At 44.3% G+C, this 24,699-nt stretch overlaps 1 protein-coding gene across 2 annotated transcripts in view; it reads left to right on the top strand.

Moving 5' to 3' along the window:
• LOC143928164 (uncharacterized) overlaps positions 1–24,699 on the top strand; it is a 42,080-nt gene that overhangs the window by 9,933 nt on the left and 7,448 nt on the right. The window contains exons 2-7 of one of the 2 annotated variants that reach the window (XM_077452986.1): positions 1,396–1,506; positions 3,761–3,820; positions 4,335–4,482; positions 11,176–11,274; positions 16,011–16,118; positions 21,787–21,879. In XM_077452986.1, coding sequence (XP_077309112.1) covers positions 1,429–1,506; positions 3,761–3,820; positions 4,335–4,482; positions 11,176–11,274; positions 16,011–16,118; positions 21,787–21,879 — 586 coding nt within the window. In that variant the 5' untranslated portion in view covers positions 1,396–1,428. Of the gene's footprint in view, positions 1–1,395; positions 1,507–3,760; positions 3,821–4,334; positions 4,483–11,175; positions 11,275–16,010; positions 16,119–21,783; positions 21,880–24,699 lie in introns of both variants that reach the window. The other variant, XM_077452902.1, reaches the window with a different exon arrangement.

The raw sequence follows: 24,699 nt of genomic DNA, 5'->3' as shown, positions 1-24,699 counted from the left end.
TTGTTGAGACTCTTCCCCTTTGTTCTTGGTCTTTGCAAACCAATTCTATTCTTCAATAAAATGTTTGAACAAGTAAAAATTACCTTTCCTTTTCAATCTGCAGCTCTGTAATTTTCTGTACCTTACAATACAATATGGCTACCTGGAGGTGTTCTGTACTAAGATGGTGTACGGAATGCCCCGGTCACGTACCTAGTGGTGAGCCCGGAATGCAGAAGGAGACCTCTCTTGCGTCCCCGACTCATGGCCCCTGATGGTGGTGACAGGAGGCACGGGAGTCAAAGGTAGCACGAGTGCCTGGTAGGATCAACAGCCGTAGAATGGATCAGGCTGACTTCAGGAACTGTAGCTGGGCAAGCAGGCCTCAGTGGCAGCGGACAAGAACCAGTAAACAGCAGGAGACCAACAGGAACAGGTAGATCACTCAGGAGCAGGCATACAGAAGAGTCGGGTAAGCCGGGTCAAACCAGACAGTCAATACAGGAACAGATGCAGCAGGCAGAGGCAGGAACGTGGAACCGGCCGGGTCGGTAATGGATGAGCATGGATGGATCAGAGGATAAGATATGTGCAGAGTCGTAGACAAGCCAGAGATCAGAGGCAGGCAGAAGGAAAGGAAGGCCACAGGTCAGGCTGGGTCAATACACGAACAGATCAGATTCAGTGAATAGACTCAGGAACGCTGTAGATCAAGCAGCAAGATCTGAAGGGAGAACTGGGTTTAAATAGCCTGCCTGGCACCGGTAACCGTGCACGCGAGTGAGCGCGCGCACACGCCCAGGTACCCGCAGGCACGCACAGACAGGCGACGGACCACTGTCCCCAGCCAGCCTTTCATGACAGCCCCCCAGAAACATAATTTCCTGCTTTGTGATGATTGGCTCACAGATTTTCCCAGAAGTCAGCAGTAAGATACAAGTCAGATTTTGGGCATCTCCTGCAACAAAAATTCACTTTTGGTGAGACACTCCCAAAGGGAAATCACATCTAAAGGAATGCAGACCATGTCACTTTCCTCATTAGAGCCTTGCAAGTGCAGCAGCTGATTGATAATTATAAAACCACTCCCATACATAGTCACTTAGCACATGGACACATGGACAAACAAACAGTTATTCCTTCAGAACAACAAAACAGGAATCTGCTAGAAAGTGAAAATGTTAAAATCCTTGCAATGTACATAGATCACCCACAGGGGAATGTTTTTTTTCTCAACAAAAGAGAAATTGCTCTTTTGTTGAAAGGTAGGCAGTAAAGGGTATCACCTTAAGGCCAAACCTAATGCCTGAATTTACTGAATATAATTTACTGAATGTCAGTAAACTGATTTGTGTGTGTGCCCTGTATCTGAGTGAAGGTCTGGCTTCACCTAACACTTTCCCATTTTTCATTTAGAATTCTGTGCTTGCAGCATTTACTTACACCAAAATGAAAAAGGAAAAGAGGCGCCTGACTGAGAGAATCTTGAACCATGCCCTGGGGATTATCTACTTGCTTACAGGAGAGGTAAATACATACAGCCCTCATCAAGGCCACCAAATATTTCCATGAATTATTGATAGAAATCAATAGTACTAATAGGAAAGAGAGAGATACAGCAGCTCGCATAAGTGAGTACACCCCTTACATTTTATGTGACAACACTGAAGAAATGACACTTTGCTACAATGTAAAGTAGTGAGCGTACAGCTTGTGTAACAGTGTAAATTTGCCGTCCCCTCAAAATAACTCAGCACACAGCCATTGATGTCTAAACCACTGCCAACAAACGTTAGTACACCCCTAAGTGAAAATGTCCAAATTGGGCCCAAAGTGTCAATATTTTGTGTGACCACCATTATTTTACAGCACTGCCTTAACCCTCTTGGGCATGGAGTTCACCAGAGCTTCACAGGTTGCCACTGGAGTTCTCTTCCACTCCTCCATGATGACATCACGTTGCTGGTGGATGTTAGAGACCTTGAGCTCCTCCACCTTCCATTTGAGGATGCCTCACAGATGCTCAATAGGGTTTAGGTCTGGATACGTGCTTGGCCAGTCCATCACCTTTACCCTCAGCTACTTTAGCAAGGCAGTGGTTGTCTTGGAGGTGTGTTTGGAGTTGTTATCATGTTGGTATACTGCCATGCGGCCCAGTCTCCGAAGGTAGGGGATCATGCTTTGCTTCAGTATGTCACAGTACATGGCATTCATGGTTCCCTCAATGAACTGTAGCTCCCAGTGCAGGCAGCACTCATGCAGCCCCAGACCATGACACTCCCACCACCATGCTTGACTGTAGGCAAGACACACTTGTCTTTGTACTCCTCGCCTGGTTGCTGCCACACACGCTTGACACCACCTGAATCAATTAAGTTTATCTTTGTCTCATCAGACCACAGGACATGGTTCCAGGAATCCATGTCCTTAGTCTGCTTGTCTTCAGCAAACTGTTTGTGAGCTTTCTTGCGCATCATCTTTAGAAGAGGCTTCCTTCTGGGACGACATCCATGCAGACCAATTTGATGCAGTGTGTGGCGTATGGTCTGAGCCCTGACAGGCTGACCTCCCACCCCTTCAACCTCTACAGCAATGCTGACAGCACTCATACGTCTATTTCCCAAAGGCAACCTCTGAATATGACGCTGAGCATGTGCACTCAACTTCTTTGGTTGACCATGGCGAGGCCTGTTCTGAGTGGAACCTGTCCTGTTAAACCGCTGTATGGTCTTGGCCACTGTGCTGCAGCTCAGTTTCAGGGTCTTGTCAATCTTCTTATAGCCTAGGCCATCTTTATGTAGAGCAACAATTCTTTTTTTCAGATACTCAGAGAGTTCTTTGCCATGAGGTGCCATGTTGAACTTCCAGTGACCAGTATAAGAGAGTGAGAGCGATAACACCAAATTTAAGACACCTGCTCCCCATTCATACCTGTGACCTTGTAACACTAATGAGTCACATGACATCGGGTGGGGGGAAATGGCTAATTGGGCCCAATTTGGACATTTTCCATTAGGAGGACTCACTTTTGTTGCCAGCGGTTTAGACGTTAATGGCTGTGTGAGTTATTTTGAGGGGACAGCACATTTACACTGTTATACAAGCTGTACACTCACTACTCACATGTAAAGATATAATAAAATATTTACAAAAATGTGAGGGGTGTACTCACTTTTGTGAGATACTGTATATGTGTGCAAATTTAATATTTAAATACAGCACCATCAACGCATTGTTTATAATATTAAGTCAATCAACAGAAAGGAAAAGTAAACTAAACATGCTTGGGACAAAAATGGTGAAATAAAAATAAAAAAGACCCAGGCTCCATGGAGCATTAGATCTTTTTCTGCTGTCACACTTCTATGTTTCTATGTTAGAGCTCCCTCTAGTGGCAATCTTCATGTCCCTATTTTTATAGGAAGATATTTAATAGTTTATACTATGAAGAACCTATAAAAATCACACTGACTGAAAGCCTTGACCACATTATCACCCAAGCAGCACTAGGGTCATTGGTTCAAAGCCCTGAACACAGACAGCCTGGAGCAATCATTGTAAGGAAATTATTGTATATATATATATATATATATATATATATATTGTATATGTGTGCCACCATTGCTGTGTTCTCCTGTTTGTACAAACTTTTATCTGCATAGTGCAGGGAGCTTTCTGGAAAATATATAAAGTGAATTATAAAGCTTTCTTCATTTTATAATTTGCAACTAAGCAAAATGACTGGTAATAATCTGGCACAATATTGTTTCCTGTTCTTTAGGAATATGTCATAGTGAAGAAGAACTCTCCTCATAGTGCCACCCACCTGTTGTCTGGAGAGGTAAGTACTGCCAGAATATAAGATTTTATATGGTGCAGACATCACTTTGTCACTGTTAGTGACAGATTAATGGCTTTGTCAATGGTAATGATTGTGAAGGTGTGTTAGATTCCTTACCACAACTCTTTAGGGTTGAAGCATTTTATATAGTTGAAGTTAGAAAAGGGTCCTTTATTTCTTCAATTTGAGAGTTCCTTATATGTTCTCTTTAAGACCAGTAGAGGATATGGTATTGGGGATTCTTAATCTAGATCATGTGGCAGTCACTACCAACTTGGTTTGATACCCATAACCTTGTTGATTCCCTTTTGGAGGAAAAATAGGTCCACCAACTGTGAATTTAGCGCTGGTTTCAGTTTGTATCTATGACATTACATTTTTGCATTTTGAAATTGCCCATCACTTTTTATACCAGTGACAGCGGTCACAGGACAAATAGGGAGGAGAAAAAGTTTTGGGTAGAGATGCAATGGTCAAGGATCCTTTTAAGAGACTTTAATTTTTTGTATTTCAGGTGCCTATAAAATGTGGGGATGTCTCAATCTATTTTTCCATGGATGAGTGGGACTTTATAGAGGAACATAAACAACTTTACCATGAGGTTACTCTGCAGAACCCAAAGACAGTTCATCCTTCTGAAATCCTAGAAACTATCAGCCAAGGTGGGTTAGGCCCCTTTCACACATGCAAACTTTGTCAGTTCAAAGAAAAAACGGATGAAGTTTACATCCATTTTTCATTCGTTTTTTACAATTCTTTTACGAATTTGTCTGTTTACATCCATTTTTCATCCTATCTGTTTTTTAAAATGAAAGAAAAATAGGACTTTGATTTGTTTCAAAAACTGTCGATGCAAGCGGATGTAAACAGATGTAAATGAATGATCATCCGTTTACATCCGTTTTTCCATAGAGATGCATTGATGTCCGTTTTTCATCCGTCATTGGATGGATGCAAAATGGACAAGCGGTCCGCACGTCTGAAAGGGGCCCTGAAGTCAAAGAAGGTTTAAGCCTCTTGCACACAGGTGTGGAATTTTACATAGGATCGTGCTGGCAGAAAACTGGCAGCAGAACCCTGTGTATAAAGTGGTCCATAGTTCATCTCAACTCATTCTGACATACAAGTGTATATGTCCATTTGAGTTAAGGTGCAAAATATTTGCAAAGTCATTCATTCAGAATGACTGAATGATGAGGTCATTCTTGCCTGCACCACCGCAGCTGCCCACACATTGTTTATGCTTCTATCTCTTCCCTGGCCCTGAATGAATAGAGGTGGCACCACACATGCCCATTTACTTAAAGTGTTTCTAAACCCACAACAGTAAAATCAGTCTGTATATGCAGTAAAGCATGCTTGTTATACTCGCTATGGAACCTAAGAGGTTAATCCTCTGCATTGTGTAAAAAGGCTACATGATCCTGTCTGCTCTGATCCTCCCCTTCTTCCACTGTCCCCAAACCATCTCCTGATAGAACAGAGCCTTGGGGGCACTCTGCACATGTGCAGTATTGCTAGAGAGCTTTTTTTTCCTTGGGAGAGTGCATGTGATCAGCACAGGGCCAATCAGCACTGTCCAGAGGGCCAGGGGTCTTGCAGCCTCAAAGGACAATCAGGGGAGAATGACAGCTACTCCTACAAGCTTTAACCAGACACTGACAGAAGTCACAAAACTGCTATATACTTCTGATGAGAAAAGGTATTTAGCAGTTTATATTTACTAAAACGATTGCATTTCCATGTTCTGTGTACTGTGAGAGACCAGATATAGTGAATGCAGCGTCTTGGGTTTAGTAACACTTTAACCACTTGCCGACCGCCGCACGACGATATACGTCGACAGAATGGCACGGGCAGGCATATGGGCGTATATATACGTCCCTGCCTTCCCGCGGGTGGGGGGCCCGATCGGGCCCCCCCCGGTGCCTGCGGCGGTCGGTATTCGTTCGGGAGAGATCCGGGATGAGGGGGCGGCCATTCATTCATGGCCACCCCCTCGCGATCGCTCCCGACGAATAGAAATGCTCCGTGACATCACTTCCTCTCCTGTAATGTAAACACAGGAGAGGAAGTGATGTAATCTCTCCTCCGTGTCGGTATTTTTCGTTCTGACACCGAGGAGAGAGGATCGGTGAGTTGCACCAACACGACACTACACAGTAGAACATGCCAGGCACACTCACACCCCCCCGATCACCCCCCCAATTACCCCTGCCCCCCAGTCACAGTGACACCAATGTCATTTTTTTTTTTTTTTTGCATTGGTGTCATTTGTGACTGTAATAACTGTTAGGGCAGTTAGGGTTAGCCCCCTTTAGTTCTAATGTACCCCCCTAACCCCCCCAATAAAGGTTTAACCCCCGTGATCACCCCCCGTCACCAGTGTCACTAAGGCTGGGTTCACATTGCAGCGGTTTATGAGAACGAATGTGATTCGCACCGCACTGCAGTGCAAATCACATCCGATCTCTGTGCGATTCGAGTTCAGCCATACAGATAGTATGGCTGAATTTGCGTCGCACCCGCCGCAAATTCGCACGGGACCCTTTTTTTGGTCCGCAGCAGAATCGGATCGCATGGGTGTTCACACCATGCGATCCGAGTTTGCAGATCGCACTGCGATATGCGAACTGATCTGGGGGTGTCATTAACATTTCACTGACACTCCCAGCAGTTCGCATAGGGCAGTGTGAACTGCCGCCGGGAGGCATGCGATGCGGGAACCCGCCGCAGATTCGTGGCGTTCCCGCATCGCTCCAGTGTGAACCCAGCCTAATAAGCGATCGTTTTTCTGATCGCTGTATTAGTGTCACAGGTGACGCTAGTTAGGCAGGTAGGTATTTAGGTTCGCCGCAGCTTTTTATAGCGCCAGGGACCCCCATATACTACCGCATAAAGCCCCCTGATTGCCCCCTAGTTAACCCTTTCACCAGTGATCACCATATAACTGTTACAGGTGACGCTGGTTGGTTAGTTATTTTTTTATAGTTTCAGGGCACCCGCCATTTATTACCTAGTCTCACTAGTGTACCCCTAAATTTAGGGGTGTCTACTTTCCAAAATGGGGTCATTTGGGGGGGGTTTGTGCCATCTTGGCATTTTATGGCCTTCAAAACTGTAACGCCCTTAGAAAGCCTGAAGGCGGTGCTTGGTTTCGGGGCCCCGTACGCGGCTAGGCTCCCAAAAAGTCCCACATATGTGGTATCCCTGTACTCAGGAGAAGCAGCAGAATTTATTTTGGGGTGTCATTTCACATATGCCCATGGCATGCGTGAGCAATATATCATTTAGTGACAACTTTGTGAAAAAAAAAAAAAAAAAGTTTGTAATTTTCCCGCAACTTGTGGCAAAATATAAAATATTCCATGGACTCAACATGCCTCTCAGCAAATAGCTTGGGGTGTCTACTTTCTAAAATGGGGTCATTTGTGGGGGTTTTGTGCCATCTTGGCATTTTATGGCCTTCAAAACTGTAATAGGTAGTGAGAAGTGAAATCAAAAATGTACGCCCTTAGAAAGCCTGAAGGCGGTGCTTGGATTTCGGGGCCCCGTACGCGGCTAGGCTCCCAAAAAGTCCCACATATGTGGTATCCCCGTATTTAGGAGAAGCAGCAGAATTTATTTTGGGGTGTCATTTCACATATGCCCATAGCATGTGTGAGCAATATATCATTTAGTGACAACTTTGTGTAAAAAAAAAAAAAAATTTTTTTTTTTGTCATTATTCAATCGCTTGAGGCAAAAAAATAAAATATTCAATGGGCTCAACATGCCACTTATCAATTTCCTTAGGAGGTCTACTTTCCAAAATGGGGTCATTTGGGGGGGTTTTGTACTGCCCTGCCATTTTAGCACCTCAAGAAATGAGATAGGCAGTCGTAAACTAAAAGCTGCGTAAATTCCAGAAAACGTACCTTAGTTTGTAGATGTGACAACTTTTGCGCAAACCAATAAATATACAGTTATTGACTTTTTTTTTTAACCAAAGACATGTGGCTGAATACATTTTGGCCTAAATGTATGACTAAAATTGAGTTTATTGGATTTTTCTAATAACAAAAAGTAGAAAATATCATTTTTTTTCAAAATTTGCGGTCTTTTTACGTTTATATCGCAAAAAATAAAAATCGCAGAGGCAATCAAATACCATCAAAAGAAAGCTCTATTTGTGGGAAGAAAAGGACGCAAATTTTGTTTGGGTACAACATTGCACGACCGCGCAATTACCAGTTAAAGCAGCGCAGTGCCAAATTGTAAAAAGACCTCTGGTCATTGACCAGCAAAATGGTCCGGTCTGAAAGTGGTTAATGAGCATTTAATGGTATTTTAAGTGGGGACATGCCGGTGGGCATGCGTACAACATGAAATACCGTCAAAATCAAACCATGAATGCCGATTGTTCTTGTTTGGTTCACACAGACATAATATGACTGTGTTCAGATCCGTATAAAACTGTAAAGATCTTAATGCAGTGTACCGATTGCAGTATGGATCTGAATGTAGCATATTATAAGCCCTAAATCAATTCAGCAGTAGATAGATTTTTTCTTATAAAGCCCCATACACACTATCAGTTTTTCTGCTGAGTTTTTCCTTCATATTTACCAAAACCATGTAATATGAGGTCAAACCTTAGGAGTTTCAATTTGTATGCAACCAGGCAGGCCCTTGTACTACATGGTTTTGGTAAACCTGATGGAAAAAATCTGCAGAAAAACTGATAGTGTGTATGGGGATTTATGCTGCCCTGGGATAGGCATAGCTGAGGCAATGCAGGAAAAAGGCCCTTCTTTTATTGAAAAAAGTGATCTTGAGTTTGTTTAAGGGCCTCTTCATGCATTGACCTGCGTTTTTTCCGCAGAAGAACAACGCAAACTACTCCTAAGGAACATAGTACACCGCTGTTTTCTATGTGCCCTGTTCACACTAAAACTGAGCAGAAAGGTGTGGAGTGGTGAGGTGTGCAAAAATGCAGCATGTTTGCATTTTCTGCATCTCATCAGAGCTAACCTAAAGTCTCCATCTGTCCATCCATTTCTATGCACCACGTCTTAAAGTAGAACTACACTGAATCTGAGCACCACAAACCAAAAACACTTTTCATTATTTTTTAATATTCAAAGCAAACTCACTCATCCATCTGCGTCTCCTGCTTTATTTTGCTGAGAAATCAATGGTTGACCGCACGCACCTGCTGATCGGCTCTGTCATTTAGGGAAAGCGAGCGCTATGTTGTAAACAATACAGAGCTCCAAATAGTGACAGGCGATCTTTCTCTTTTTTTAATTCCCTGCAAAGTATGTGAAAAAAACAGCAAGATTGCTTAGTAAAAGCACCACATAACAAACTCTTTACACATAGGCACATTTTTAACCCCTTGATTGCCCCAAGATGTTAACCCCTTCCCAGCCAGTGTCATTAGTACTGTGTCAGTGTATAGTACTAGCACCGATCACTGTATTAGTGTCACTATTGATGTCAGTGTCAGTTAGTGTACCCACCAGCCAGGGATAGTTAGTGTCAGATTACCCACCATACTATCACAGCCCCACTATAAGTTGCTGATCGCCGCCATTACTAGTATAAAAAAAAAAAGCGAATCCAGTATATATACCAGACCAGCTATAACCAGCTATACCTTTCGCACAAACCAATAATATATGTTTATTGGGATTTTTTTTTTTTTTTACCAATGACATGAAGTAGAATACATTTTGGCCTAAATTCATGAAGAAATTAAATTTTTTACATTTTTTATTGGATGTGATTTTTAGCAGAATAAAAAAATGATTCTGCCTTTTTTAATTTATATAGCAAAAATTTTAAAACCCAGTGGTGATCAGATACCACTAAATGAAAGCTGTATTTGTGTTAAAAAAAATTATAACAATTTAATTTGTGTATAGTGCTGCATGACCACACAATTTTTAGTTAATTGTGCTGAATAGCAAAAATGCTCTGGTCATGAACAAAGTAAAATCTTCCAGAGGTCAAGTGGTTAAACATCCCTGCAGACCCTTAAACATCTAGTCTTGTAAAGAGCAAACTTTTTTTTTTTCCCCCAGTGACTGAATATTTGATGTGTACACAGGATGGCATCATTTACATTTTAGTAAATACTGTAAGGTTCAGGTTCACTTAACTTCAATACACCTCTCAATAGTTCTGGTACTTTGAATGATATTTGAATGACAGCGGCAGGGCATAGGATCATGGAATCTCGGTCAGGTTTATTCTGATGTCTGAAATAATTAGAGAACTTATTTAAAGAAATGTGTTTTTTTTTTTATCATGGATGTACATTTGTGAATAAGTATCTTGTTAATATTAAAACATAGAATATAGCTGCGCATAAAGTTAAGCTAAAATAATGTAATACTATATGACAATAAATTACACCAAAAAATCACCATAATAAATATAAAATCATACTCATGAATGAACATGTGATTAAATAATTGTGTAGTACGTGATAAATACGTGATAAATATGTGATAAATATGTGATAACAATAATAAATCCTAAAATAAAAGAAATAAAGTAATTATATAAAAAGTCCAGTGAATGAAGGGAAAATGTTGACTTAATCAAATTCTTCTGTGCAAGAAGGGAGGGTGGCGTGCTGATATCATCGCTGTCTAGGACAGGTGTTTGCCAGCCGGCGGGCATTTCTTTACAAGCTTTTAATATTTCTACAAATGTAAGTGCAATATTTTTGCTTAGAAAATAAACTTTGTTTTATGGACTTACACTATGGTGAGTTTTCCTTTTTCATTGGGATCGTTATTGCTGCTTACTGGTCTGCCCTTTGAGTTTAGATCGTTTGGCTTGTCCTCATTTTAACCACAGCTGATTCCTGCCATGGATGTCTGGAGGTTGATTTGATGCCACAGATTTAATACTAAAGGCCCTGTATCGCTTACCCTCTGGTAAGCGCAAATGTTGTGTGGTGGAGGTTCACAAGCACTGGTGATTCTGTTTGCACAGAAGAATTTGATTAAGTCACCATTTTCACTTCATTCACTGGACTTTTGATATAATTACTTTATTTATTTTATTTTAGAATTTATTATTGTTATCACATATTTATCAAATATTACACATTTATTTAATCACATGTTCATTCATGAGTATGATTTTATATTTATTATGGTGATTTTTTGGTGTCATTTATTGTCATATATTATTACATTATTTTAGCTTAACTTTATGCGCAGCTATATTCTATGTTTTGGTTATGGTGTTTGTAGATATCTTACAAACTTGAGCTGCAGCTATATTTTTAGTGATTTATTTATTTAGTTTTTAGAGCGGTATCTTACCCTTTTTTTTTATCTTGTTAATATTACCAGAATGTCATGAGAATGATGATCCTCTATGTATGAAGGAGATAATGGGTGGAGGATTGAGGAATGTTCAACAAGTAGAAATTCTTTCGGGCAACTGTGCAGGTCAGTAATGTTCATTTGATTTGTAAATTAAATACAGTATCTCACAAAGGTGAGTACACCCCTAAGTGAAAATGTCCAAATTGGGCCCAAAGTGTCAATATTTTGTGTGGCCACCATTATTTTCCAGCACTGCCTTAACCCTCTTGGGCATGGCGTTCACCAGAGCTTCACAGGTTGCCACTGGAGTCCTCTTCCACTCCTCCATGATGACATCACGGAGCTGGTGGATGTTAGAGACCTTGTGCTCCTCCACCTTCCGTTTGAGGATGGCCCACAGATGTACGACAGGGTTTGGTCTGGAGACCTGCTTGGCCAGTCCATCATCTTTACCCTCAGCTTCTTTAGCAAGGCATTAATTGGATCCAATTTGGACATTTTCACTTTGGAGTGTACTCACTTTTGTTGCCAGCAGTTTAGACATTACTGGCTGTGTGTTGAGTTGTTGAGTTATTTTGAGGGGACAGCAAATCGACCCTGTTATACAAGCTGTACACTCACTATTTTACATTGTAGCAAAGTGTCATTTCTTCCCCCTCACGAAAAAACGTAAAGTCAGCAGCTGCAAATACTTACACAGACACTTACCTGTCCATGGTCCCGTTCCAGCACCCCAGCTGATTTTCGGATTGGCTCTTGGGTGCTGCCGCCGCCTCCATTCAGGTTAGGGGAAACCGGCAGTGAAGCCTGTCTCCCGGAAGTGAGGAAAGGGGACCTGTCAAACAGGTACCTGTTTCCCTGTCCCCCTGAAAGGTGCCAAATGTGGCAATGGGTGGGGGCTGGGAAGCATATAAGCAGAGGTTGAAGGGGTGAGGGGTCAGCCTGTCAGTGCTCAGACCATACGCCGCATACTGCATCAAATTGGTCTGCATGGCTGTCGTTCCAAAAGGAAGCCTCTTCTAAAGATGATGCACAAGAAAGCTCACAAACAGTTTGCTGAAGATAAGCAGAGTAAGAACATGGATTACTGGAACCATGTCCTGTGATCTGATGGGACCAAGATAAGCTTATTTGGTTCAGATGGTGTTAAGCGTGTGGCGGCAACCAGGTGAGGAGTACAAAGACAAGTGTGTCTTGCCTACAGTCAAGCATGGTGGTGGGAGTGTTATGGTCTGGGGTTGCATGAGTGCTGCCAGAACTGGGGAGCTACAGTTCATTGAGGGAACCATGAATGCCAACATGTACTGTGACATACTGAAGCAGAGCATGATCCCCTCCCTTCGGAGACTGGGCCACAGGGCAGTATTCCAACATGATAAGGACCCCAAACACACCTCCAAGATGACCACTGCCTTGCTAAAGAAGCTGAGGGTAAAGGTGATGGACTGGCCAAGCATGTCTCCAGACCGAAACCCTATTGAACATCTGTGGGGCATCCTCAAATGGAAGGTGGAGGAGCGCAAGGTCTCTAACATCCCCCAGCTCTGTGATGTAATCTTGAAGGAGTGGAAGAAGACTCCAGTGGCCACCTGTGAAGCTCTGGTGAACTCCGTGCCCAAGAGGGTTAAGGCAGTGCTGGAAAATAATGGTGGCCACACAAAATAGTGACACTTTGGGCCCAGTTTGGATATTTTCACTTAGGGGTGTACTCACTTTTTTTTGCCAGTGGTTTAGACATTAATGGCTGTGTGTTGAGTTATTTTGAGGGGAGAGCAGATTTACACTGTTATACAAGCTGTACACTCACTACTTTACATTGTAGCAAAGTGTCATTTCTTCAGTTTTGTCACATGAAAAGATATAATAAAATATTTACAAAAATGTGAGGGGTATACTCACTTCTGTCAGATACTGTATATGCGAATTGGATGTGGATTTTCCCCGCATCCAATTCATATAGCATGCTAGTGTGACGGGCTCTGAACGTAGCTGGTTCACACAGGTCCAGGACGGTCGTGGTCCGCATTCCAAAAGGGTCCTATGCGTGTTTGGGTCTGGTTCAGGTGCAAATTCAGGCAAAAATTCAGACCTGATTCGCACCTGAACCAGTGAACAGGACTGCACCAGACCCCATGCTGGGAACCACGACCTCACATATGTGAACCTGGCCTAGATCATTTGATTGGGCCAAGCTAAAACCAAACTATTTCCACGTTATTATGCTGCTGTCAGCACTGTATTATACTGCATAAGCATTAGCTACATACAGTATGCAGCGTTTTGTTTCGGCAGCATCATGAATGACTTCCCATCTGCTGCCAGAAAAATCAAGTCAATGAGAAGAAGCCTTGTATTTTTAACCACCCACTTCTCCACCACAGCCAGTCAGAGGAAGCTTTCTGCCACTGCACACCAATGGGGATGAGAGTATTTATTGCTGCCAGGGCATAAAAATAGGGAGATTATATTTTTTTTTTCTGGCACTGCACACAATTAGTGAGGACATATTTATTACTGCCACTGCACACCGTTGGGAAGGGGAAGGGTATTTATTGTAGCCCTTGTACACCAATCAGAGGGAGTATTTACTTCTGCCACTGACTCCAGTGAAGGGGGGTATTTATAGCTGCCACTGACAACCAATGAAGGGGATATTAATAGCTGTCACTGCACAACCAATGGGGAGGGGAATATTTATCCCTTTCATGACTAAGCCTATTTTTGGCGTTTGGTGTTTACAAGTTAAAATCCATATTTTTTGCTAGAAAATTACTTGGAACCCCCAAACATTATATATATTTTTTTAGAAGAGATTCTAGAGAATAAAACGGCGATTGTTGCAATATTTTATGTCACACGGTATTTGCGCAGTGGTGTTGTAAACGCAACTTTTTGGGAAAAGGGACACTTTCATGAATTAAAAAAAAACTAAACAGTAAAATTAGCACAATTTTTTTGGATAATGTGAAAGATAATGTTACGCCGAGTAAATAGATACCAAACATGTCACACTTTATAATTGCACGCACTCGTGGAATGACGACAAAGTACGGTACCTAAAAATCTCAATAGGCGATGCTTTAAATTTTTTTTTTACGGTTACCAGGTTAGCGTTACAGAGGAGTTCTAGTGCTAGAATTATTGCTCTCGCTCTGACGATCGCGGTGATACCTCACATGTGTGATTTGAACACCGTTTACATATGCGGGCGCGACTTCTGTATGCGTTTTCTTTGCTTCGCGAGCTCGCAGGGACGGCGGGCGCTTTAAAAATATATATATATATATTTTTTATTTTATTTATTTTAAAATGAATAAATTGTTTTAAAAAAAAAAAAAATTGATCACTTTTATTGCTATTCCTTTACACTTCAAAGTATTCAGATCGCCGAAACGGCGATTCTGAATACTGCATATTTTTTTAAAACCGGCGCCATTGGCAGCCGAGTAAACAGGAAGTGATGTCATGACGTCGCTTCCGTGTTTACTAGCTTCGTTCCAGTTCCTCCCCAGCACCCGGAGGCATCAGATTGAACGGGAGCACCGGTAACAGCGGCGGGAGGGGGGGACGTCCCCTCCCACTCCTCCGGCATAACAGCCGAGCGGCTTTTAGCCGCTTTGGTTGTTATGGCTAGATAGCCAATCGCCCACTGTAAAAAACGGTACCGGGATGATGCCTGCAGGTGCGGGCATGATCCCGGTATACCCCCCGGAAGCCGAGTACGCACATCTGCGTACGCTCGGTGGGAAGGGGTTATAGCAGAACTAAACCCATCCATGTAACATTAAAAAAAAAAACAGTTGCATTCTCGGCCCATGTCGTGAATGTAACTGTCACATTGGTTGTACTCTCAGCCAAACTATCAAACCATCAAATAGCTGCTGTCATAACTGATCACATGTGCAGCATCGTGGCAGTTGAAGATCAAACAGGGACCAAGATGGCAGATTCTTTGAGTGAAATGGATAGGAGGGTCGAGTTCCGCTTTAACGCTGCCACTAACTCCAGTGAAGAGCTAAAATTATTGCTCTCACTCTACCGATCACGGCGATATCTCACATGTGTCAGTTGAAATACTGTTTTCATAGGCGGGCGCTACTCACGTATGCGTTCGCTTCTGCAAGCGAGGTTGTCGGGATCGGGCACGCTTAAAAAATGTTTTCCTTATTTATTTTACCTTTTATTTTAGTGTCACTTTTATTGTAAATAATATTGTAATTAATGTAAACATCCCTTGTAATAGGAAAAAAAGCATGACAGGACCTCTTAAATATGAGATCTGGGGTCATAAAGGCCTCAAATCTCATTTTTACACTGAAGTGCAATAATAATAAAGAAAAAAATACATAAAAACAATACAAAAAAAAAAATCCCTTTAAGAGTTATGGGCGGAAGTGACGTTTTGACGTTGCTTCCACCCTGCAATGATATGGAGATGGGTGGGGGCCATTTTCCCCTCACTCGTCTCCCTGTCAGGCTAGGGAATGGATCTGATTGCCTCCGCTGCTGCCGACGGTTCCGGTAAGCGAGAGAGGGTACCGGAGCGCGGCGGGAGGGGAGGCCCTCTCCCGCCACTGATAAAAGTGACCTTGCGGCGAATCCGCCACAGAGACCACTTTTATCTCAAAGTGGACCGCCCGCTGTAGAAGAGTATACTGGGGTTATAGCAGCTAGCTTCTGCCATAACAATGATACTCCTCTTCAAAGTACTGACTTATAACGACGGTGGGCGGTCCGGAAGTGGTTAAACACTGCGCAGTAAATTGTGGGTCTGGGGACATTTATACAATGTGTTGTATGAAAACATTTTGTATTAGGATTTGTATGACAGATAAAGTTGAATTTATTTACTTTACCAGACAATTTTATGAACGAGCAGGACAATGCCTTAAACAATGAAAGAGACGACTGCGAAACAAATGAAAACGACATTCTTCAGGTGGAAATTGACTCACAAACATATTCTGGTAAGACCTGAACTGACCAATCACAGCAATGTGTTCTAAGATTAAAACCTAATTTACCTAAGGTTTAACTTCAAAATGTTTTTTTAGCTTTGGATAGAGTGAAGAATAGATTTTTTTAGTGCTGTCTGATGCCTCATTTCCCCCCACTTCTTCTCCGGGTGTCACCTGAAGATGAAGTGAGGATAAAATCCCAACAGCAACAAAATATTTTTGGATTGCAGATGGTGTATTCTTGCCTTATTCTACAATAGAGCAGTAAAAGTGCACAGAGGTTCAGATTCTTCCCCACTCTTTTCAAAACAAATCTAAAACATTTTGGCTGGTGGTACACTGAATTTCTTTTACACAGGTGGCAGTAAAAACAGGCAGTTGATCCACTTTTTTACTGCAGCTCGAATTGTGTCGCTCGATTTAGATAACAATACCGCCTGCCGTCCACGATTTAAAAAAGAATACAGCCCTAAATTTACATATTAATCGTGTACACACACAGAGAAAACAGCATTAATCACTCACTGGGCTGGGCCTATCTCTAGATAGGGGCCTGGAGCTACAGCTCCAATAGCCCCTATGTTAATCTGGCCCTGGGTCCAAGTATTTCATCCAAATACCTAATGGCAGTCAGAGTGCCATTTTCTAGTCTGTAGAGGTCTGTGTGTCCCTCCATGGACCAGACCATCACTGACCCACCACCAAGCTGATGTTACAGGCAGCATAACATTCTCCACAGCTTCTTCAGACCCTTTCATGTCTGTCACATGTGCTCATGGTGAACCTGCTCTCATCTGTGAAAAGCACAGGGTGCCAGTGGCGGACCTGCCAATTTTGGTGTTCAATGGCAAATGCCAATCGATCTCCACAGTGTTGGGCAGTGAGCACAGGGCCCAATAGAGGAAGTCAGGCCCTCAAGCCAACCTCATGAAGTCTGTTTCTCATTGTATAGTCAGAGACATTGACACCAGTGGCCTGTTGGAGGTCATTTTATAGAGCTGGCAATGCTTATCCTGTTCCTCCCTGCACAAAGAAGAAGATACCGGTCCCGCTGGTGGGTTAAGGACCTTCTATATCTTTGTACAGCTTTCCTAGAGTAACTGCCTGTTCCCTGGAATCCATTCCAGGCTCTTGAGACTGTGCTGGAAGACACAGCAAACCTTCTGGCAATGTCACATGTTGATGTGCCATCCTGGAGGAGTTGGACTGCCTGTGCAACCTCTATAGGGTCCAGGTATCGCCTCATGCTACCAATAGTGACACCGACCCTAGCCAAATGCAAAACTAGTGAAAACCAGTCAGAAAAGATGAGTAGGAAAAAAATGCCAGTGGCCTCTACCTGTAAAAAAACATTCCTGTTTTGGAGGTCATCTCATTGTTGCTCATCTAGTGCACCTGTTGTTAATTTCATTAACACCAAAGCAGCTGAAACTGATTAAAAACCCCGTCTGCTACTTAACCACTTCGGTACCGCGCTATTGCCAAATGACGGCATTAGCGCGGACCTACATTTCCGGGACTACGTCTATTGACGTCGTCCCGTGTACGAGCGGCCTGCGCGCGCCCTAAGGGGCGCGCGCGGCGTGCTCTGTGATCGGCGAGTCCATGAGACTCGCCTGATCACCGATCCATGCAAGGGGTCGATCCCGACCCCTTATCACGTGATCAGCTGTCAGCCAATGACAGCTGATCATGTAATAGAACGGAGCCGGTAATCGGCTATTATTCCTCCTCGCGCTGACAGCGCGAGGAGAAAAAAAAAAAGCTGATCACCGGCGGCCGTGATCGGGACATCAGTCCCGATCACGGCCAGTAATGTAAGCGCTCACCTGCCCCCTGCCAGTGCCCACCTGCCCCCTGCAGTGCCAATTTAATAAAAGTTAGTGCCCCCCGTCAGTGCCACCCAGCAGTGCCCACAGTGCCACCCAGCAGTGCCCGCAGTGCCACCCACAGTGCCACCCAGCAGTGCCACCCACAGTGCCACCCACAGTGCCCACAATCTGCCTCAAAGGTGCTGCACCCCAGTGCCGCCCATCAGTGCCCAGCAGTGCCGCCCATCAGTGCCCAGCAGTGCTGCCCATCAGTGCCCAGCAGTGCCACCTATCAGTGCCACCTATCAGTGCCAATCAGTCCCATCTATCAGTGGTACCCATCCGTGCCACCCATCTGTGCCACCCATCCGTGCCATCTTATCTGTGCCCATCTTATCTGTGCCGCCTTATCTGTGCCCATCAGTGCCGCCTTATCTGTGCCTATTAGTGCCGCCTTAACTATGCCTATCAGTGCCCACCAGTGCAGCCTATCAGTGCCCACCAATGCAGCCCATCAGTGCCCACCAATGCAGCCCATCAGTGCCCACCAATGCAGCCTATCAGTGCCGCCTAATCAGCGCACTTCAATGAAGGAGAAAAATGACCCATTTGCAAAATTTTAGAACAAACTATTAAAACATGATTTATTTTTTTTATTTTTTTGCATCTTTTTTTGTTTGTTTAGCAAAAAATAAAACTCCGAGCTGTAACTAAATACCACCAAAAGAAAGCTCTATTTGTGGGAAAAAAATTATAAAAATTTCATTTGGGTACAGTTTTGTATGCCCGCGCAATTGTCATTCAAAGTGCATCAGCGCTGAAAGCTGAAAATTGGTCTGGGACAGAGGGGGGTTTAAGTGCCCAGTAAGCAAGTGGTTAACTGACCAGATCAATATCCCAGGAGTTTAACTGACTTGATGCTGTACTCTGATTAAAAAGTATTCCTTTAATTTTTTTGAGCAGTATATTTGCCACTATGACTAATTGAAAAAAGCCTGTTTTCCTCAAGTCTTTGATCAAAGGTGTATGGACATCTCAAAAAGACACTTATTTTCACTAATGCCTCGTACACACGATCAAACAATCCGGTGGAAAAGTCTGGCGGACTTAAGTCCGCCGGACAATCCTGCCGTGTGTGGGCTCCGGCGGACTTTTTTTACCCAAAAGTCCGGCGGACTAAGAAAGTATTTTTGCACTCCAATCTGTCCGCTGGACTCGCATTTCGGCGGACAATCCGACCATGTGTGTGTCCGCTCATTTTGAGCGCGTCTCCAGGTAGCCGGGGCCAGCGAAGGAGGCGTCTCTGGCCCCGTCACCTGGTATGGACTTAAAGGGGAACCCCTACGCCGAGAAATCGGCGTGGGGTCCCCCCCCAGGTACATATCAGACCCTTATCCGAGCACGCTACCCGGCCGGCCAGGAAAGGGGGTGGGTACTCATCCTGAGCCGTACCAGGCCGCGTGCCCTCAACATTGGGGGGTGCCTTGGGAAAGGGGGGCCGCGCGGCTGTTTGTTGTCGGGGTCTGCGGGCGGGGGGCTTATCGGAATCCGGGAGCCCCCTTTAATAAGGGGGGCCCCGGATCCCGGCCCCCCACCCTATGTGAATGAGTATGGGTTACAATGTACCCCTACCCATTCACCTGTGAAAAAAGTTAAAAAAAACACAACACACAAGGGTTAAAATAGTTTATTGCACAGCTCCGGGGGTCTTCCGTCTTCGGGGGTCTTCTCGCTGGACTCCTCCGCTATCTTCTGCTAGCTCTTTTACTAGCGAGGGAGCCCGGCTTTCTTCTTCGTCGCCACCCTCTTTTTCCGACTTCGGGGGACTTGTTCCCCTTAAGTAATTTATTATTTAAGTCTTAGTTTTCCAAAGAAGCCTCCAGCCTGTATGTGATTACCAGTGATGGTAGTAACTGAGTTAAAGTAAACGGCGTTACTTAACGCCGTTACTTTAGAGGGTAGCGAGTAATCTAACTGATTACTCTTCCCCTCAGGGTAACGCCGTTCCCATTACTTGGGCGGCGTTACCGCAATTACATCTACAGCCACGGGGGGCGGTATATATAATTGCGGTTACACCGCAATTACATCTATCGCCACTAGGGGTGCAACAGGCCGCGATCCGGAGCGCTCCGCAGCCTCGGCCTAGCTCCGGAGCGGTGGCCATCTTGGTGCACCCGTCGGCCGTTTACAATGTGATTGTTCCGTCAAATGACGGAGCGATCACTTGTAAACAAACCGGCGTCATGATGACGCCGGTTCCTCTCTCCCATCTGTGTACAGATATGTACAGTGGAGGGGAGAAATCGGATGGTAGTGCCCACAGAGCTGCTCTGTGACAATTCCAGTCACAACCATCCCTCCATACCCTGCCAATACTCTGCAATTCCCTGCCAATACTCTGCAATTCCCTGCCAATACTCTGCAATTCCCTGCCAATACTCTGCAGTACCCTGCCAATACTCTGCAATACCCTGCCAATACCCTGCAATTCCCTGCCAATACTCTGCAGTACCCTGCCAATACTCTGCAATACCCCGCCAATACTCTGCCATTCCCTGCCAATACTCTGCAATACCCTGCCAATACTCTGCAATTCCCTGCCAATACTCTGCAGTACCCTGCCAATACTCTGCAATACCCTGCCAATACCCTGCAATACCCTGCCAATACTCTGCAATTCCCTGCCAATACTCTGCAATACCCCGCCAATTCTCTGCAATTCCCTGCCAATACTCTGCCATTCCCTGGCAATACTCTGCAATACCCTGCCAATGCTCTGCAATACCCTGACAATACTCTGCAATACCCTGACAATACCCTGCCAATACTCTGCAATTCCCTGCCAATACTCTGCCATTCCCTGCCAATGCTCTGCAATACTCTGCCAATACTCTGCAATACCGTGCCAATTCCCTGCCAATACTCTGCAATTCCCTGCCAATACTCTGCAGTACCCTGCCAATACTCTGCAATTCCCTGCCAATACTCTGCAGTACCCTGCCAATACCCTGACAATACTCTGCCATACCCTGCTATACTCGGTAATACCCAGCCATACTTGGTAATACCCAGCCATACTCTGCAATACTCGGTAATACCCAGCCATACTCGGTGATACCCAGCCGTACCCAGCTATGCTCAGCTGTACCCAGCCATACTCAGCCAATATTACAGTGGGGGAGATGATGTAGATATTACAGTGGGGGAGATTGTGGATATTACAGTGAGGACTATATGGTGGTGGAATTTTCACAGGTTTTTGCAAATTCAATTATCTGCTGATCCGAAAAATGATCCGATCCGTGACTCTGATCCGAGGAACGACCCGATCCGTGAATTTGGGGGGGGGGACAGATGTACAGAAGGGAAACAGATATATGTTTGTGGGGGGGGGGGGGTGACAGAGGTGTAGTGGGGTACAGAGGGGGAACAGATATATGTGTGGGGGGGGGACAGACATGCAGGGGGGTACAGAGGGGAAATAGATGTGCGGATGGGAACGCGCCCCTTGCTTACAGTAATACTAGACCAGAGTCACAGTTACTTTACTGAGTAACTAATTACTTTTCTAATGTAGTAACTGAGTTACTAACGCAATTACTTTTTGGGAGAAGTAATTTGTAACTTAATTAATTACTTTTTTTAAAGTAAGATGACCAACGCTGGTGATTACTATGCCATGGCGTAGCTGACAAAGTCACATGATTGGAAACCTCTGGTTCTCAGTGATTGTCAGTGGGGACTGGAACTGTCAGTGAAAGCCAGGATTGAGAGAGTGCTTGTTAATGCTGGTTTGACAAAACAGAAGTGTGAGCTTAAAGACTTCATGACACTTTTATGTTTTACATTTTATATGACAGAAGAATATTACCCTAACCATATATCTGACAACGAGCAAACTGAGGATCTATATGCCAGGAGCTGTGAGCAGGAAACACATGGTGATGCTTGGACAGGTAAGAAAGTGTTATTGGATTGAATTCCTTTGCAATATCACACAGAATGATTCATGATAGAAGGTTGAAATACATTCTATTGCCAAAAGTATTGTGACGCCTGCCTTTACACACACATAAAATTTAATTGCACCCAAGTCTTAGTCCGTAGGCTTCAATATTAAGTTGGCCCACCATTTGCAGCTATAACAGCTTCAACTCTTCTGGGAAGGTTATCCACAAGGTTTAGAAGTGTGTGTCTATGGGAATGTTTTATCATTGTTCCAGAAGCGTATTTGTGAGGTCAGGCACTGATGTTGGATGAGAAGGCCTGGCTCACAGTCTCCGCTCTAATACATCCCAAAGGTGTTCTATGGGGTTAAGGTCAAGAATCTGTGCAGGCCAGTCAAGTTCCTCCACCCCAAACTCACTCATCCATGTCTTTATGGACCTTTATTGTGCACTGGTCAAAATCATTTGGTGGAGGGGGGATTATGGTATGGGGTTGTTTTTCAGGGGTTGGGCCTCGGTGAAGGGAACTCAGCATACCAAGACATTTTGGACAATTGCATGCTCCCAACTTTGTTGGAACAGTTTGGGGATGGCCCCTTCATGACTGCGCACCAGTGCACAAAGACATGGATGAGTGAGTTTGGGGTGGAGGAACTTGACTGACCTCAACTCTATAGAACACCTTTGGGATGAATTTGAGTGGAGACTGCGAGCCAGGCCTCGTCCAACATCAGTACCCGAACTCACAATTGCTCTTCTTAAAGAATGGTCAAACATTCCCGTAGACACACTCCTAAATCTTTCTGGACAGTCTTCCCAGAGGAGTTGAAGCTGTTATAGCTGCAAAGGTTGGGCCAACTCAATATTGATGCCATTAAAGTTCATGTGTGTGTAAAGGCAGGTGACAAGTTAATGACCCATAAAGCTGAAGTCCAGGCAATTTTTTTTTCATAAAGTGGGACTCCTTTTCCCCCGTTGTCCAGCGGTCTTGTATGGTGGACTGTTTCTGCCGTCATCACCCCCATAGACCAGCTCTGGACATGAAGACTCCAGGAACAGTCTACCGCTAGATGTGGGGGAGGTCCCTTTTTTATAGAGGATCGAAGGATCGGGTGAGTAAAGGCTCTGTGTTTAACCCTAGACAAAACGAGCAGTTAACCCATGCAGTGTGGGCATAGTCCCATTACATGGGGAAAAAAAATGTTTGCCTGGAGTTGAGCTTAAATTTTTATCAAGCAAAATCTTTGGCATCTACTTATAAAGGGTTCATATAACATTCACATAACTTTCACCTAGGATTCACACATTTTTATAGTTTGTTTCATTTTGAAAATGTATGAATCCTGGATAAAATTTATGAATGTTTTCACAAAAGATTCATATAAATAGACCCCTTAGTGTAACAGTAAATCAGCATCTTTGCAAAATTATATTATTTTTAATTTATTGTCCACTCATAATATAAAAACACACACACACACATATTTTTTTATTTTAATGATGTGTGTTTGGAAACAGCTCTCTTTTACTTATTACTAGTATTATAAGCACTATTCTGTTAGAGCTTATTCACAAGAGTGTTGTGCATTTTAGGTGAGTTGACTGTCAATCAGCAGCTCTTTGCTCTGCCCCTCCAGCGCTCACTGGAACGCAGGGCTGTGCAGGGAGCAGGAGAAGTTAGCTTAGGCTCTAAGCAGCTCATTGAGAGTTTGAGCCAGCTGCCGGTCCAGGGTTCTGGATGGATCCCAACCATATGGTCAGGATATTTTCAGAGCCTGGACCGAGTCTGTCCAGGGTCACAGGAGTGAAGACCTGTATCCAGGGCCGGTGCCAGCATAAGGGCAGCCCAGGCGGCCGACTAAGGGCGCCAGGAGAGGAGTGGGGGGCGCTGAAGCCGGGGCTTATCTCAAGAAATATTTACGCTGGCACTGCCCCTGCTTGCACTTTCTCCTCGCTCAGCAGTGCACAGTGACAGACAACACAGCCCTGGGCACTGTAACTTCATAGCTGCCTGCACACACACTTCCGTCTGCTCTCCTGGCCCCTCCTCCTCCTTCTCTCACAGTCAGTTGCAGGAGATGATGGCTCTAAATTTCTCCCCTTCCAGCGCTATAATCAATCCCCTGCCACGGACTCCCACCTCCAGTGCAGCACATACATGATCGCTGCTGACTTGGAGGTGATTCAGATGAGAGGGAGCCTTGGAGACCGGGGGGGGGGGGATCTGCATGAGAGCAGGGGGCGGGGCCAACGGGAATGGCAGAGATGGAGATGCTCTGTGGAAGGTAGGAGAGCAAGGATTATGTGCTTTTTATGTGTGACTGTGTGTTCTTTTATTATGCAGCCCACTGCATGTACATGGGGACCCTCTGTAGGGTGAACACATAAGGAAGAGAGGACAGAGAAGAAGAGATAGAGCAAGGCAAAAAGAGAGAAGGGGACATGGGGGCAGTTAGAGAAGCTGCACAGAGACAGAGATGGGGACAGAACAGAAGACATGGGGGAAGGGGGAGGGCACTCTGCTTTTCTCAGTGTGGGCTGATCCCCCACTGAGCGAGGTGGGATGGAGCCCGCTCTGCTGTATGGGTGGTCAGATGTCAGACTTTGCTGTCCGTTTACACCCAACTGCAATCTGATCCAATCCATGGAGGGGAACAGATCCTCTTCCATTTGTTTTTAGTAGACCGGATTGGATTGGAGATTGTATCCGTAAGAGAATAGAGGGTCCAATTGGGTCCGCCTAAAAAACAGGCAGGTGGATCCAATTGGACTGCTCATGTAAAAGTGCCTAAAGTGCAATGTGATAAATAGGTAGAATAATTAATATAT

The sequence above is a fragment of the Lithobates pipiens genome, unplaced genomic scaffold (assembly GCF_037356315.1).
Source record: "Lithobates pipiens isolate NorthernLeopardFrog02 unplaced genomic scaffold, aLitPip1_a1.2 Scaffold_1, whole genome shotgun sequence".
Classification (NCBI taxonomy): domain Eukaryota; kingdom Metazoa; phylum Chordata; class Amphibia; order Anura; family Ranidae; genus Lithobates; species Lithobates pipiens.
The sequence above is the reverse complement of the archived record's forward strand: the minus strand, read 5'-3'. Positions and strand labels throughout refer to the sequence as shown.